At 39.9% G+C, this 16,114-nt stretch overlaps 2 protein-coding genes across 3 annotated transcripts; both read left to right on the top strand.

Annotated features, from left to right (window-relative positions):
* Positions 1 to 3,581: 3,581 nt before the first annotated feature.
* LOC145460607 (uncharacterized) lies at positions 3,582 to 9,094 on the top strand. Of its 2 annotated transcripts, none has more exons than XM_081445478.1 (2): positions 3,582 to 4,494; positions 8,083 to 9,094. In XM_081445478.1, exons 1-2 carry the CDS (start codon positions 4,249 to 4,251, stop codon positions 8,974 to 8,976), a joined length of 1,140 nt encoding a protein of 379 aa, XP_081301604.1. In that variant the 5' UTR covers positions 3,582 to 4,248; the 3' UTR covers positions 8,977 to 9,094. The 2 variants fall into 2 exon arrangements, 1 of the variants encoding a protein (XP_081301604.1); XR_014039871.1 differs by lacking the exon at positions 8,083 to 9,094 and adding an exon at positions 4,892 to 7,414 and having other exon boundaries at positions 4,406 to 4,494.
* A 497-nt stretch (positions 9,095 to 9,591) lies between these two features.
* LOC145460606 (uncharacterized) lies at positions 9,592 to 13,550 on the top strand. The gene is made up of 2 exons (XM_081445477.1): positions 9,592 to 10,714; positions 10,756 to 13,550. Exon 2 carries the CDS (start codon positions 12,372 to 12,374, stop codon positions 13,536 to 13,538), a length of 1,167 nt encoding a protein of 388 aa, XP_081301603.1. The 5' UTR covers positions 9,592 to 10,714; positions 10,756 to 12,371; the 3' UTR covers positions 13,539 to 13,550.
* Positions 13,551 to 16,114: the final 2,564 nt, after the last annotated feature.

Genomic DNA, 16,114 nt, shown 5'->3' with positions numbered 1-16,114 from the left:
TGTGACTTTGTAAACATAGCCTAAAAGATGTCAGAAGCCTTGTTTTATGTTATGCAATGTAGTATTCCTTTGGCATAAATGTTTTTATGATGAATTTAAATTGTCAATCTCTATCTTGTGGTAAATGTTTTTTCTCCCTATTTTCTGTTATTTCAAAAGAACAATTCACTCTATGAAAAAAGTTGATCAATACTTCACACTTACATTGCAGTAATTTTCATAATAAGGTAAAGGTAAAGTCTGCATACGAGCCACGTGGCCCAACAGGCTGGAGCTTATCCCGCTTTCTGTAGCAGGAAGCGACTAGGACTATTTCTACCCCCCCTGGATGAGATGCCAGTCCACTGCAGGGTTACCCCACCATTAAATTCGCTGCTACCCACTTATACACCTGGGTGGAGAGGCACTGAGAGTAAAGTGTGTTGCCCAACAACACAACAGAATGTACCCGCCTAGAGCTTGAACCTGGATCGCTCGATCAGGAGTTGAGCGCACTATATGTAACTACGAGGCCATCGTGTCTCCCCCATTTTTCATTATTAAGGCTAATTTAATCGTACATTAATTACTTAGTAAGAAAAAACAGTTTATTCATTCATTTTATGACAAAGGTATTATCATTATGTTACATTTGACTTCGTGGATTTAGTATATATTTAAGACAGGTATCCATTCGCAAACAATTTTAATTTAGTAATACACCTAAATTGAAAAATTTTTACTAGTTGTAGCTGACAACAGTATAGTTCTTAATCATTTTATTATTTATGAATTAAATAGAGCTGAATATGACATAGTTTCGCACAATCTTGAAAAGGTCTTGAATTTTAGTAGTCTTCTTGAAAAGTGCTTGAATTCGGTTAAAGGAGCTCAGTCATGGTATTTTAAAATATTTTGGCCATGCACAAAATTACTTTTAAGTCGTCTTGTTATGGATAGATAGAAAAGAGAACATGTTTTATTTGTTCCGATGTATACATTGTAAACCTTATTCATGGCATATAAAAACTATTTGAATTTTACTGAGTTTGTTCTGATTGCAATAAATTTCTGATTCTGTATAAATTTGCATATTTTCTACTATTATAATTAATGTCAACAGATTTGATTACAATAAAACAGTACTTTCCATGTATTTTTCTTCAAGTTATTATTTACAAGTCATTTATCGTACAGGGTTTGTGCCTCCCTTTTTCGATTTCCATGTTATTTACAGGCTCCCTTTTCCCATTTCCAGGTTATTTACAGGCTCCCTTTTTCAATTTACAGGTTATTTGCAGGCTCCCTTTTTCAATTTACAGGTTATTTACAGGCTCCCCTTTTCAATTTACATGTTATTTACAGGTTCCCTTTTTCGATTTCCATGTTGTTTACAGGCTCCCTTTTTCCATTTACATGCTATTTACAGGCTCCCCTTTTCGATTTCCATGTTATTTACAGGCTCCCTTTTTCGATTTCCATGTTATTTACAGGCTCCCTTTTTCGATTTACATGTTATTTACAGGCTCCCTTTTTCGATTTACATGTTATTTACAGGCTCTCTTTTTCGATTTACATGTTATTTACAGGCTCCCTTTTTCGATTTACATGTTATTTACAGGCTCCCTTTTTCGATTTACATGTTATTCACAGGCTCCCTTTTTTGATTTACATGTTATTTACAGGCTCCCTTTTTTGATTTACATGTTCTTTATGGGCTCCTTTTTTGATTTCCATGTTATTTACAGACCCTTTTTCGATTTACACGTTATTTACAGGCTCCCTTTTTCGATTTACATGTTATTTACAGGCTTCCTTCTTCGATTTACATGTTATTTACAGGCTCCTGTTTTCATTTTCCATGTTATTTACAGCCTCCCTTTTTTTATTTACATGTTGTTTACAGCCTCTCCTTTTTTATTTACATGTTATTTACAGTATTATGGCACCCTCCTTGTATTAAATTTACATGTTATTTACGGGTTTCCAGATTGAATCACAAGAAATTTACAGGCTATTTACAGTATTTGCAGGAACAGTTTACATGTTATTTACATGATCTTAGCCCTTTGCTTTGAAACATTTACAGTGTTTTCTTCATCATTTACGTGTTTCACTTAAAATATTTACATGTTATTTACATGAAACCTCCAAAACATGTAAAAGGGGAAAAATCATGTAAATTATTCTTTACAGTCTTTTTTTGATTATTTACATGTTAATTACATGTTATTTACATACTCTGTAAATTTTCAACTTTTCCAGTGACTGTGACACAAACGCCCGCGACAAGCGAAATTTTCTCTCTGGAGCAGCGAAAATGCCATTCCCTAATCATTTAGATGAATCAGTCAGCGACTCCATCGTAAGTTCAGAATATTAATTTCATTTTCAGTCATCTTCTGTCTATGCTTTAGCGGACGGCGCTTCTGTGATTTTGCTTTTCCGTATCGGCTAAAATATTGGTTTTTAGAGGAGTTTTAACTTAATGTGTCATTTTATAGCTAAGAACGCCTTCCAAACTAAAATGTGGCATTCCAATTTGGAAAAATTCCGAAGGGTACTGGTATTTGATGCCGAAAAAGTTTGTGTTTCCGAAAGGTTTTGGCTTATTGGAAGGAGAAAAAGAAGTGTTCAGTTGAGTCCGCCAGGGACAATACATCCAATTTCACCAAAATGTACAATTTAATGTAAAAAGCATCGTACACCCATCGCGCTTTCGTTTTTTGAGAGATTCAGATTTTCTGATCTGCCGGCCCACAAGTTATCAGAATAAAACGGTCATCTATCTATGATTCTAAAAGGATTCAGAATTTCTGATTACCCAAGGCTTTAATAGATTGAAAAACTGATCCCCACTCCACAACCCGTCAGAGCAAAACAGTCATCTACTTATAATTCTAAATGCATTCAGAATTTCTGATCCCCATCACCTCACGGGTCAAAAACGGCTATCTGTTCATGGTTCTAAAAGTATTGCGAATTTCTGATCCCCCTCCCCCACCAAATCTGCTAACATGATAGAAAGAGCTGTTGATTTATAATTCTACAACAATTCAGAATTTCTGATCCCACATGACTTAAAGGGATTTAAAAATTCTGATCCCCCAGTGCATAACTTATCAGAACAAAACGGTCATCTACCTGTAATTCTTAAAAGGATTCAGAATTTCTGATCCCCCTTATCAGGTGACAGGACAGAAATAGCCGTCTATTTATAATTCACAAGAATGTCTGATAGCTAAAAAGTAACGATTGGATAGTAACTTTAAGCACATTACAGACAAAATGGATCACAGAGCAAAGGGCATCAGAAAAGTACACAAATGAAATATTCACAGATAGGTCATTACTAATTACGATTTGAAACCACGCCAAAGGATAGAGACAAAAATTGCAGTTTCATGCCGGACAGTGAAAGGTTTTATTTCAATTCAAAAAGATGAAAATTTAGGCTCCAGAATTACAAGCTGCTATTTAAAGTTCACATCAAAGATAACAAGAATTTTAATCAGTACTCAGCTGCCGTCTGCGCCACCTCCGTTTTCTGCTTTAATGTGTTCGTTTCGGATTGACGGCCGCTATTCTTGCCTTTTTTTTCCCTCTGCTCTGCAATGAAACAATAGAAGCTAAATATTTTTATAAATAGCGATAGAATTAACATTGTTTTTCATTAATCAATTGATCGGGAGTGTATTCTTTTGTAAAGAATAATGAACAGTATGTAGGCAATGCGGGAGTGAAGTGTATCGAGCGTGATCTGTAGCTTCAAATCAATTCAGTGTAAACTTTAAGTTACCTCTTCAAAAAGCACACTAACAAGCTATTATGCAAGCATTTCATACATAGGAAATGCGTGCGAATACTTTCTTCGTTACGGGTGCTAATAAAATCAGGAGAACAAACCTTATGCTTCCTTATGCTTCAGTGATCGCAAAATAAATATAACAACGACATTTCTTCAGCCACAACATTGATTTCGATTCAAAGATTGAGCAGCTAGCTGTAATGTTGAGCAACAATTATGATACACTTACTTTTCTGCGACTTGCCTTTCTTTCATCGAAGCAATCAAGGTACTCATTTGAACTTGGACAAATCATTCCATGCTTCTTGCTGCTATTGACAGTGTTGGATTCGAAATTACGCGCAAATAACCGACTCCTTTGGAAAGGGAACCTGCTGGTCAAAAGTATTCATTTATCAGATTCACCGAAGGATTATGGGATCGGACGAAAACACTAAAATGGCGGGCAAAGGTCGTGGTCAATGTTGTTAGGATTCGATAACAAAGCTCTGTGTTATTTTATAGCCTTGTTCTACGTTGGAAAGCAGTCACAAATTGTTTACAGACGTCCGATGTTGTTCCAGTTGAGTCAAATCCCAGTAAAGGTGGAAAAGTATGAACGTTCGTTGGCAAAACAGTGTGGCAATCAAACTATTTGCCAGCAGCTGGCGGTTTCTCTTACACTCGTCAGGTTTACAAAAAGCTTATGGTTCCTGCAGCTTTCCAAGGTAAACTGATTTTCTTGCATAATTTGTGAAGGTTCTTGAAATACTGGAAACGTTCTGACCGGGTTAATTGATCGTGGAAGATTACAGAGGATGCAGATGCTTTAACACACTGTTAAGTCTTGTTGATTTCGTGAATGCAAATGTTCATTTGCTAGAGGAGTTATGAAAGCAACTGCATTCAACACAACAATATACGAACAATTTCGTGTTGGGAAAATCATTCATTGTAAAAGTACAATAAGTGCAATAAATGTGAGCTCTCTCATGTGGTTTACATATACTTCATATAGCTAGTGTATATCTTGTCTAGTATCAAGTGGGCATACATGTATGTATTATACAACACCTAAAACACAAGATATCAAAAAGCAACATCCTTCGCCTTTTTAATTTTCAGGTTGATGGTGGTGCTCTTGAGGTTATGTTAGATGTGCATATTACATTATCACGACCTTTTGTTTGCCACTTATTACTTGAATTGCAAAAGACTGATGTTATTTTCATTAGGGTGGTTGAAGTTCTCTTTAATTGGGCAGTGTTTCAAAGGTTCTTTATAATTTGGCATTTTGTCATGCAAAGAGAGGTTATTTAGAACAGCAGATATAATTCACAGCTAGGTTACGGAAAATTACTTTTAACCACTTCCAGAACTTTGTACATACAGTCTTACCATAATTTGAAAAACCCATGATTCATGGATAAAATTAATTGAAAAAAATACTTTCATGAAGAAATTAATGTAATTGAAATTTGAAATTCATGTCAAGAATATTTTGTGCTTTTCCAGTCATGAAATCTGTTTACATTTCATGAAAATTTACTGAAGAATGTAAACATTTACTAGACTCCAATTTAGAAGTGTTTCAAACAGGATTTTAGAAAGATATATGTTAAATTTAAGTATGTTTTGTAATAAATCACAACATAATGGAAACTCATTTCCAGCCAGATTTTGTCCTCCTTTTGCATCTGGATGTGCCTGGTTTTTGGTATTTAATTTTAATGTACAACTGTAGCAGGTTTTGATAACGCTATGAGTTATTTATACATTTTTCTGTGTAAATACAGAGATTTCACTTAGGTTTAGGATTTGAAGAGCAGTTATCAAAGTTCCGTATAAAATGAGTAATGAAGAGTTTTCAATAGTTAGGTATATTTTCACCACCTGTGACTAAGAAAGCTTTTGGGTAGGTTAATATTAAAGTGCTACATGTACATGTACATGAGTGATGGATAATTTTTAGATTGGCTGCTATCTTTTTACTATCTCTGGCTAAGATAGCTTTTGGGTAGGTTATCACAGTGCGATATGAGTGATGGGTAGTTTTCAGATAGGCTATCTTTTTTACTAACTACAGCAGAGGTAGGTTTCAGATAGGATACTGTTTTATTGTTCAATGTAAGGACTAATCTTCAGATAGCCTAGGTTTTGGCTTACTACATTAGTGGTGGTTTTTGGATAGACAAGTTAGTGGATAGATAGGCCATCTAAGTACCTGTTGACTATCTACACAGGAAGCTAGTTTTTAGCTAGTCTATCTATTGCCTAACTATCTGATGGATAGATATTAGTTAGCTTTAAGCCATGCCAAAGATAGCTATGCTCTATCTACAAAACCTCTTGGATAGAAAAAAGATAGAGATTTTCGTCCGTCAACCAGGAATGAGATAGTTGCAAGTAGCATCAAGTTAGTAATAAACTAGTTATTAGATATGATCGTTTTTGGGAGGGCTTCTTTAACTGAGGACAGCAAACTATTTCCAGCTACCAGGAAACATCTCCAAGATGAGTATGCCAAATTAAAAAAGAAAGAATAGAATTGTTTGTAGCATTAGCTACAATACTTGCATCCATATCTGTCAGGTCTTTATAAAAACAATTTTGCCCATACTCTTCTCCTTTGAGCATGGTTAAACTGGTTGCTTAACTGAAGTGTGAATGAACTGGTAGCACACTCAAAAAGTTAGATTGAAGATGTAAAAACGTGTTGGGCAAAGCTTAAGTCCATGCCCTCTGCTATATGACAACAGGTTTTTGGAGGACACTGTATACATGTATGTAGAATACATTGACCCACTTAAATGTATCAACTGCAAATTTAAATGTACATGTAAATTGCAGTCTTTAATTGTCATCCCTGTAATGTGCTGTAGTGTTCCTGAACGCTCTGTTTGTTATATAACAGTCAGGTGCCTTGTTTCCATGTTAAACAGAAATTGTTAGAAATTTTTCCTTCACATAAGCTGGGCTAATTCTGACTGAGAAAGAGGAGTCTGCATTTATGCCTACAGTTGTGCAGTTTGAGTAATCTTACTGTTTTGGTCAATTCTGAACTTTCCTATCCTCTTAGGTACTGTTTGCTATTGTTTTTTTAAACTTACAGCTACTGTAATTTTAAGTGCATAGATCATTGTAATACAATGTGTGATGTTTACAGTTACTAATATTAATAGACTGCTGTGAAGAAACTTGTTCTTCATCACTCTCTCAGTATAATCTGAGTGTATGGAATCTGTTAAGAATTATGCTATATTTGTATAAAATTTCTAATTGAATGTTGTTATCAAGGAAAAATATTTTGATTAGACATTGTTCAGGCAGGCAGTAAGATCTAAACCCTGTCTTCAATGTTATGATTTAATGTGGCTACATTGGATGTAACACTGGCTTTGCAGGGGATCAGAAATTCCGAATCTTCTCCTGTGTTCTTTGGGGGATCAGAAATTCTCAACCCTTTCTAGTGTTCTTTGGGGGATCAGAAATTCTGAACCCTTTCTGGTGTTCTTTGGGGGATCTGAGAAATTCTGAACCTTTTCTAATTTTCTTTGGGAGATCAGAAATTCTGAACCTTTTCTAGTGTTCTTTGGGGGATCAGAAATTTTGAATCCTGTCTTGTGTTGTTTGGGGGATCAGACATTTTGAATCGTTTTCTATGGAGGTACCTCTCGAGACAAGAAATGCAAAAAATCATTCGGTTTCTTATGCGTGACTTAAACATTACATTTCAACTCAAATAAAGAATAGGATATTGCTTGAAAGAATTTTTTCATTCCTTCCAGACTGGGAAACTTTTCCTCTGAGTTTTAAAACCAGTTTAAGATTCTTAGTGTATTGCAAAAATCGTCTTTGGAATTAAATGGCAATAATGGATTTCCGTCTAAGCTCTACGTTTCACTTTAGGTCAATTTTGCACTCATTTCCAATGGAACTTTCAAGACTGCAACGTATAAATCACTTTTCTCCGAGACAGGTTTCTATTTTACACCGAAAAAGTAGCCATTTTTGGAATGGTTCGTAGTATTTACTCTGAATTTTATCAAATTGGAACACCACATTTTAGTTTGGAAGGCGTTTAAGGGAAAGCAGATTTTTCAAAACAAAATTATTTTGACATGGTTTAGTGATGGTAGTTCAATATTCAATTTTTAAAGCTATCTTCGCTGTTCTCGACATTTTCGCCGTGGGTGTGAAGCCGCTTCTGCTTCTGTCGTATTTGTAGTCCTTCGTAGTATTTGGTTATGTTGTCCGCAATCTGCACAGCAGCACTAAATGCATGAAGTCATTTGCTTGTATTCTGTTTATTCTAGCCCAGCAATCATGGTCAGGGCTGCGTTCCGAGCGGCGACACTCCTCCAGTTGAGCCACCTGCCGAGCAGGGGGTCTCTGAACAAGGACAACAGCCAGGTTATCAGCAGGAACGTGACGAACAGGGCGTTGGACCAACCCCTCCTGACAAGGTGACGGAGCAATCCCGAGAGCGGAATCCGACCAACCAGCAGGGCGATGATGGTCAGGTTAATGGACTGATCTACCTCAGGGCAACTGGTGGACAAGCCAGTGTAGTTACTGTATCTTGCCCCATTCCAGAAACGGAAGAGATCGCAGGGCATTTGCTGAATGCGCGTGAGAGGCAGCCAGTTTACCAGCAGTGCGATGTTGGAGGAAGCAGTGGTGTGAACCAATCCATGTTAAATGGTGGAGGGGCCACATCCAGAGAAGAATCCTCCATCCAAGAACCGACTGCATGTCAGCTGGTGAATGGACAACAACAGCAGCCCAGCTACCAGCAGAGTGCACAGGCTAATGCACTGAGCCACCCCACTCAGGAGATGGGCCTGGATACACGCCAGAGCCAAGATAGACAGGAAGTGCTTTGCCCTATTCAGGAGACCGCACCTTTTGCAGAGCGGACGCCAGATGAACACGAAGACCTGCCTCCATGTCACCAGCAGCTAAATGGTGCAGACATAAATGCAGTGAGTTCCACTGGTGAGAGGGGACAGGCTGTGGGGCATACCTGTAGTCGCCAGGAACTACAACTATGGAGACAGGAATCTGAAAGGCAAGCTGATGTTACGTCTACTACATTCCTATTGGAAATAAAATACAGGGTGATTTATGTTATATCCTGTGACTGGAGGCAACATCACTATTTTTTTCAACTAGCTACTTTATATCGAACACTACATTGTATCGAATAAACAGTAAACTATGACTAAAGAAGTGATAACGATAGCTTTAATCAACAACATTGACACCGTTATGTGATCTTAAAGAGGAATAGTGTAATGTAAATAATGGGTATTGTATTTTATTCTCAGGGCCAAGCCACAAAAGGCCACAAGAAGCAAGAGGAATCCAAGGGAAACTTTTTTTATTCTGGAAATACCAGAAGTTCAACAGCGTCGCCAAGGTGATGTAAATGGAGAGCCAATGGCTTTTTTCAGTTCAGCCATTCATACTGATAGCTATGAATACAAGTTTGGAATAAGAGTTTATCTCAATGGAGTGGATAATGGAAGAGGCAGATATGTTGCCATCTTTGTTCACATGATGGAGGGTGAACATGATGATCTTTTACAATGGCCTTTCACTGGAACAATCACGTTATCGATCTTGGATCGGAGTGGTGCCAAACACAACGACATCAGTCAGCTCGTGCAAGCCACGCCAAATGTACCTGCATTTCACAGGCCCAGGGAAGCCATTTGCCGTAAAGGATGTGGTTTTGTAAAGTTCGCTCCGATTGAGCAGGTCTTTGGTCCTCATTACGTAAAGAACGACAAATTGTTTCTGAAAATTGAATTTTCCGACTAACTGACGATAAGTTGCTGTTGTTATTGTTATTTTTGAACTTTTTTGTCGGTTAACTCGTTTGTAAGGAGACGTTCACAAGCATAATACTGATTTGTTGATGCTGGCTAACATTTTTAACGATTGCTCTGTGCTGGCAAAACTGTTGAATATGCGTAGTTAATGGTTAGCTTAAAGCAATGTATGATCACCGTCGGCCGACCGAAATATTACATTGTGCTCAAAACATTGTGTTTCGGCGGCTTTGCCTTCCTCAGCTGTGTTGGTCACTGATTCAGAATAGTCACGAGTGCAAACACCTTATTTGACCGTTTATTCAGATAATACGTGTCGCAGGGCCTGGAAAAATGAGGAAAATCAATAAAACATCTTGTTTTTGAGTTTCGAAATGAGACACAGAAGCGCTCACAGTCGGCCGCGTTGGATATGAGATGAGATAGCCAACGAGGCGCCTATAGCGCCGAGTTGGGTATAGTTATCTCATACCCAGCAAGCGCGAGTGGAATAATTATTTTATTAAAAAACAGAAAAATAAAATAAAATAAAAATGAAAACGCCCCCAAAATTAAGCGTACACATACCAAATTTTAGATCATGGTATAATCACTCATATGCCATGATAGCTAAGCGATAGCCAATGAAAATTCTGGAATTGCACTATCCGATGATCCAGCTTTTATATTTGCATATTTTCTTCGACTTGCTACCTGTATTTTATGCGATAGAGTAGTTTTTGAAAAAAACATGTTGATTGTAATAGATTTTGCATGGAGCTTTTAAATGTAGCATTTATTGTATGGTTGTTCGCTGATATATCTTTTAGCCCTTTGTAACTACGCTATTTGATGAGAGACGTTAATCTGTAGATAGTGTAATTTTTAGTGTCATTTGTATCACTTGAAATGGTTTGATTCAAACTGTTCAGTACAACTTTTAAACTTATTAAAAAAATTGGTGTGACTTGTATTCTTTCAATCATTAATTCGGAAAGAGAAAGTCATTCCAATCAACAAAAGAAATTTAGAAACTCAAAAAAACGCTTTTTAAACTTTCCAACTTCACTAAAAAATGTGCGAAACGGATACAAACCGGTTGGTTATAGTTCTCTGTCATTCTTCGCACCGCGTATACCCGTAAAACACAGGTTAGTCTGGTTTTCGAAAAAGACAAATGTCGGATAACGAATCTCTTATTAGACAGTTTGAGTCTAGCAACCACACACATTTTAACTTCTGATTTGTTTGTTTGTTTGCTTGTTTGTTGTTGTTTTTACAAACAAGTGGGAAGCCCTGATTAACCCAAATATTCACAACTAGTTATACCACACACACAAATCCCTACAAACAACGTAACATATACTACGCTTCGCTTCTGGTGTCTCTCTAGCCTGCCTCTGGTGGTGAGAGAGATTGTGACTTCTCAATTTGATTGCCTCGTTTGGTTACTCACTACGACAGTTATTCTTTAATCACCTGTGACCAGTTACAACAAAAGTAATAGTTACAAGTTTTCCCGGTTGCTAGCGAGAAAACGTGTAACCGTTTGCTAGTGCATGTTAACAGGTAGCACAGGTAGCGCATAGTAACATGCTACAGGTGCTGCGCTGTGTAGGAATACATCCGTAAACAAGTCACGATTGGTTTTAGTCATCATTAGAGCGGTTTTCAATTGAGCGCCGAAAAACCGAAACCAAAGTAATCACTTTAGCCAATCACAAAGGACGAAGATAATCCTGTGAACCAATCACTGAACTCCAAGTAATTACATGTAGTTGACGCAAAGCGCGGGAAAACGCGTGCGTTTGAATCCCGATTGGTTTTGGTTTTACTCCTGATTGGATGAAAAGTGGTGCAAGTTTTTAAACCAATCGGGTGGCGTAGTAAGTGCAATATCAAATACTTTTCGACACTCAAATCAAAACGGCTCTGATACAGCTGTGCAACTTTTGTTTAAGCCATGAGATCTTTTGGGACTACATTAATGATCCGATTTAGTGCACTTGGTACTAATTTACTTTTGGTAGCTCAAGGGAGCCGCGTATAATTAGAGAGAAGACGCTTATAAGGAATGAGACGCTAATTTCTTTTTGAACATAACACTTCTGTATGTGGTTGAATACTTTAATGAAAAGCAAAAGACACTCAAAATGTTTTCACATGCAAACACCTCAAGCGCACTTATTTTGGACGATTCGAGATCTCTTCTGGTATAAAGACTTAATGATTTCTAAATGTTCGCACGGACATTAATGATGCGTTCTCGGGTTTTGGTCTCTGGGCCAAAACGATGCTGGAGCAACGAATACTCCAATTTGATTTTCGGGGCCCCTGTCCTGCCTGTACGAAATAGGACAATGGCAGGGCTTGTTGCCCCTTGACTCAGAGGTAATAGGCAGTTTATTACATTTATGGTTGTAGACCAATTTATGTCCTCATAAATTTAAGTTAATGGGACAACCATGAGTGATTGTGTGCTGGTTGCGTGACATGCAAAAAGGTAGAGGGTAGGATTTCACAGTCCAAAGTTTAGTGTAATCACATGCATTAGTAACGCAATCTGTACGCTAAGCCAATCAGAACTGGCTGGTATTTCACGGTCAATCGATTCCCAGGCATCGGGCACAAGTTGTGTGTTCATTCATTCCTTCGCTGCGAGCTAGCAAACTGTATTTGCCTTGTTCTATGACGTGATTTTCTGGCAGCCGTTCAACTTGTTTCTTCGCTTTCTTCCGAGACGGTTTTGCTATCCTGTGAGGCGATTCTAAGTTTCAAGACTTCAAATCATGCCGGCACGAGCTCGCCGGTCGACTTCCCGCCCAAGCGCACAACCAAATATCGACCCGACCGTGTTTGGAGCCCTATCCATTGCCGACCTTCGCTCCCTTTGCGTTCAACATGGGATACCGTCGACAGGAGTCCGAAAGACTCTCGAACGCCGGCTCCGGGAGCTGAACACTCAGGTTCAAAACATCAATGAACATGAACCAGCAGCTCCAAACAACGACGAAACGGCGGCACAAAGGCAAGAGCGCCCTGAGTTTACAGACGGCCAGATGCAGACGATCCAACAATTAATTGCGGACACTGTGAAACAATCTGCCAGGGAGATAGCGACCGAAGCGGCTAGGGCCGCTGTGAGTGCTTCGTCGAGCCTCCTTGCCCAAAGGCCCGCTTCGCTTGTGCCTGGCACAGTGCCCGAAACGACAGTTCCCACGAACACTGCGGCGGTAAACGTGGCCTCACCTTTCCAAGACATCCCGGGACAGTATATCAAAGACATCCAAAGTGGTGAGTTTTTTGACCTTTCAAAGTTGCTACCTAAGAACCTGTCGCTGTACGACGATGAGGATAATCTTGTATTATCCTTAGAGAACTCTGTTGTTAAGGTATCGAAGAAATCGAAGCCGACGGCCTCCACTTCAATCACAGATATTGAACAGTGGACCACTGCCTTTACGTCCTATATGAGCGTACTGATCGAGAAGTTCCCGACACGATCGCAGGAACTGTTGCAGTATGTCAGTTTAATTAGATATGCAGCCCGTGTGCACAAAGGGTTAGGCTGGGCCATTTATGATTTTAAGTTTCGCCAGAAATTTAGCGTTAATAAGTCTATGAATAGGTCAGTTGTTGATACTCAGCTTTGGTTAACCATTTTTACTGTGTCACCAGCGGTACTCAAAGAAGAGTGTCCGCTTTTTTCCAATGGACCCCAGCGAAGTGTCTCTACAACAGGGGGCGCAAACAGAGGCACATGCAACTTTTACAATAGGAGTGGCACATGTACTAGAGAACACTGCCATTTCAGACATGTATGCAACAGATGTAGTGGATCGCACCCAAGGGTTGACTGCCCTGCCCACCCCGTGCAGCAACCAGAGCGGGAAGGGAGAAGGAATAGAGATAGTGAACATGGAAGCTCAAAGTCAAGTTCCTCTCATCGAAAGTGAGAAGAATACTTGCCCCTTCCCAACCCCCATTAATGTACGACGACTTGAGGAGACATTGACTAATCATCCCAATCAAGAATTTGTCTCGAAATTGTGTAACAATCTTAGGTATGGGGCCGATGTGGGTTTTACTGGGAGACGTGTTGCTAGATTCTCTAGGAATCTGCCCACTGCACTTTCCCAACCAAACATTGTTTCAGAAAACCTTTCCAGGGAAGTGGCCCTGGGGCGAGTTGCGGGTCCCTTCCCGAGCCCACCACTGCCCAATTTCCAGGTGTCACCCATCGGATTGGTTCCCAAAAAACATTCTACTAAGTTTAGGACCATCTTTCACTTATCTTTCCCAAAATCTGGAGAGACGAGTATCAACTCTTCAATTTCCAAGGAGGATTTTAGCCTTCAGTATATTACAATTGATAATGCAATCCAAGGGATTTTGAGCCTTGGCCAAGGGTGCTTCCTCGCAAAGACAGACGTCGAGTCGGCGTTTCGCCTCATCCCTCTTAGGCCTTCAGATTATGAGCTGTTCGGCATGTATTGGGAGGGTAACTACTACTATGACAAAGTTCTTCCCTTTGGCTTGCGGAGTGCCCCTTTCCTGTTCAATTTACTGTCTGATGCGATAGAGTGGATCCTCCTCAATCAATGCCTTGTTTCATTTGTTTGTCATATCCTCGATGATTTCTTGATTATCGAACCAGCCTCATCCTCCCCTCCTCTTAACTTGCTATGCCAGCAGAGCTTGACTAGCATGCTCTTGACCTTTAGGAATCTGGGTATCCCCATTGCAGCCAACGAAACGGAGGGCCCTTCTACTACCCTTGAGTTCATGGGAATTATCCTGGATACTCTCCGGATGGAGGCCAGACTCCCAGCAGATAAGGTAGAACAGATCCAGGCCTCCCTTGCCCTCTTTCAAACAAAAAGGACATGCACCCTAAAAGAGTTACAGTCACTCATTGGGACTTTGAACTTTGCATGCAAAGTTATCCCTCCTGGGAGACCCTTTCTCCAACGCATGATTGAGCTAACTCGTAAAGTCTCTAAACCTCACCACCACATTAAATTAAGCAAGGGTTTCTTTAAGGATCTCACTATGTGGCAACAGTTTATTCACACTTGGAATGGGGCCGGGTTTTTCCTCCCTACTTCATGGCTAGACTCCGACTCTTTCGAACTCCATACAGATGCCTCAGGCAAACTTGGGTATGGTGGGATCCTAGGTCAGAAATGGTTTCAGGGTAGGTGGGAGACTCACCACCAGCTCAATGCTTCTGGTATTAGCATTGCCTGGCAAGAGTTATTTGTTTGGTAGTAGCATGCCACCTATGGGGAGATGAGTTTGCTAATAAGCGTATTGTTTTCTATTGTGACAACAAATCGGTCGTCAGTATAGTAAACTCTAAACGATCCCACATTCTTAGGGTTATGGACCTGGTTCGCCATTTTACCCTCCTAACTTTAAGACACAACTTCTATCCAAGGGCAGAGCACATTGAAGGCAAGAAAAATGAAATCGCGGATTCCCTCTCTCGATTTCAGATGGAGCGATTTCGCAGACTGGCCCCTCATGCAGACCCAGCCCCTTGTCCCATACCCCTAGCAATGTTGGTGATCTGAATGCCGACATCCAGAAGTACCTAAGTCTCTCTGTTGCTGCCTCTAATAGACAAACATATACATCAGGTGAACGAAGATTTTTGGACTTTTGCACCCTCCACAGCCCCAGCAAGTCAACGCATTTGCCAACCAATGAAGAGACTCTTATTCAGTATGTTGCATATTTAGCCAAAACAATTAAACACTCATCCATCAAGGGTTACCTGGCTGCAGTTAGACACCTGCATATCCGCTCAGGCTATGACCTGGACCTTAAGAAATTCCTGCGCCTGCAGTTGATTTGCCGTGGCATCAAGCGCTCCCAGGGAGATTCTACCCGCACTCGACTCCCTATTACAATAAACCACCTGAAATTGTTTTTCCAACTTCTTGCAATCCCAACCACCAATAACTATGACTCTATTATGATATGGGCAGCCATGACCTTAGCCTTTTTTGGTTTCCTCCGCTTGGGAGAAATGACCTGCAACTCGCCCTATTCATGTACACTCCACTTGTCTCCAGGGGATATAACCTTTTCCCCCAGTTTTCAAAACCCTGAACATATGTCAGTTAGGATAAAAATATCCAATACCGACCCATTCCGTTCGGGTCAGACTATTGTTATTGGAAAGACTGACCAGAGGGTCTGCCCTGTTTTGGCTATGACAACTTATTTGTCCTCCCGGGGGACCAAAACAGGTCTACTTTTTCAGTACTTGTCTGGCGCTCCCCTCACAAAAGCGGGACTTACCTCTGAAACTAGGCAGCTTCTCTCTATGTCGGGTTTTCAGCCCTCTCAGTATGCGGGACATAGCTATAGAATTGGGGCTGCCACAACCTCTGCTTCTGTGGGCCTTCCCCCTTGGCTAATAAAAACACTTGGGCGGTGGTCCTCTGACTGCTACGAAAGATATGTTCAGTGCCCACATTCCCTTCTCTCTGGGGTTTCCCGTCAGTTGTTAGGTGATGCCTTT

This window comes from Orbicella franksi, chromosome 11 (assembly GCF_964199315.1).
Source record: "Orbicella franksi chromosome 11, jaOrbFran1.1, whole genome shotgun sequence".
Classification (NCBI taxonomy): Eukaryota; Metazoa; Cnidaria; class Anthozoa; order Scleractinia; family Merulinidae; genus Orbicella; species Orbicella franksi.
This window is presented reverse-complemented; position numbering and strand designations above follow the sequence as displayed.

What these genes read in the sequence shown, in the direction of transcription:
- LOC145460607 (XM_081445478.1), top strand. Translation starts at nt 4,249, where the DNA reads ATGTTGTTAGGATTCGATAACAAAGCTCTGTGTTATTTTATAGCCTTG. An exon ending in GGTTCCTGCAGCTTTCCAAG is followed by an intron (nt 4,495 to 8,082) that starts GTAAACTGATTT and finishes TGTTTATTCTAG; the next exon opens with CCCAGCAATCATGGTCAGGG.
- LOC145460606 (XM_081445477.1), top strand. Translation starts at nt 12,372, where the DNA reads ATGCCGGCACGAGCTCGCCGGTCGACTTCCCGCCCAAGCGCACAACCA.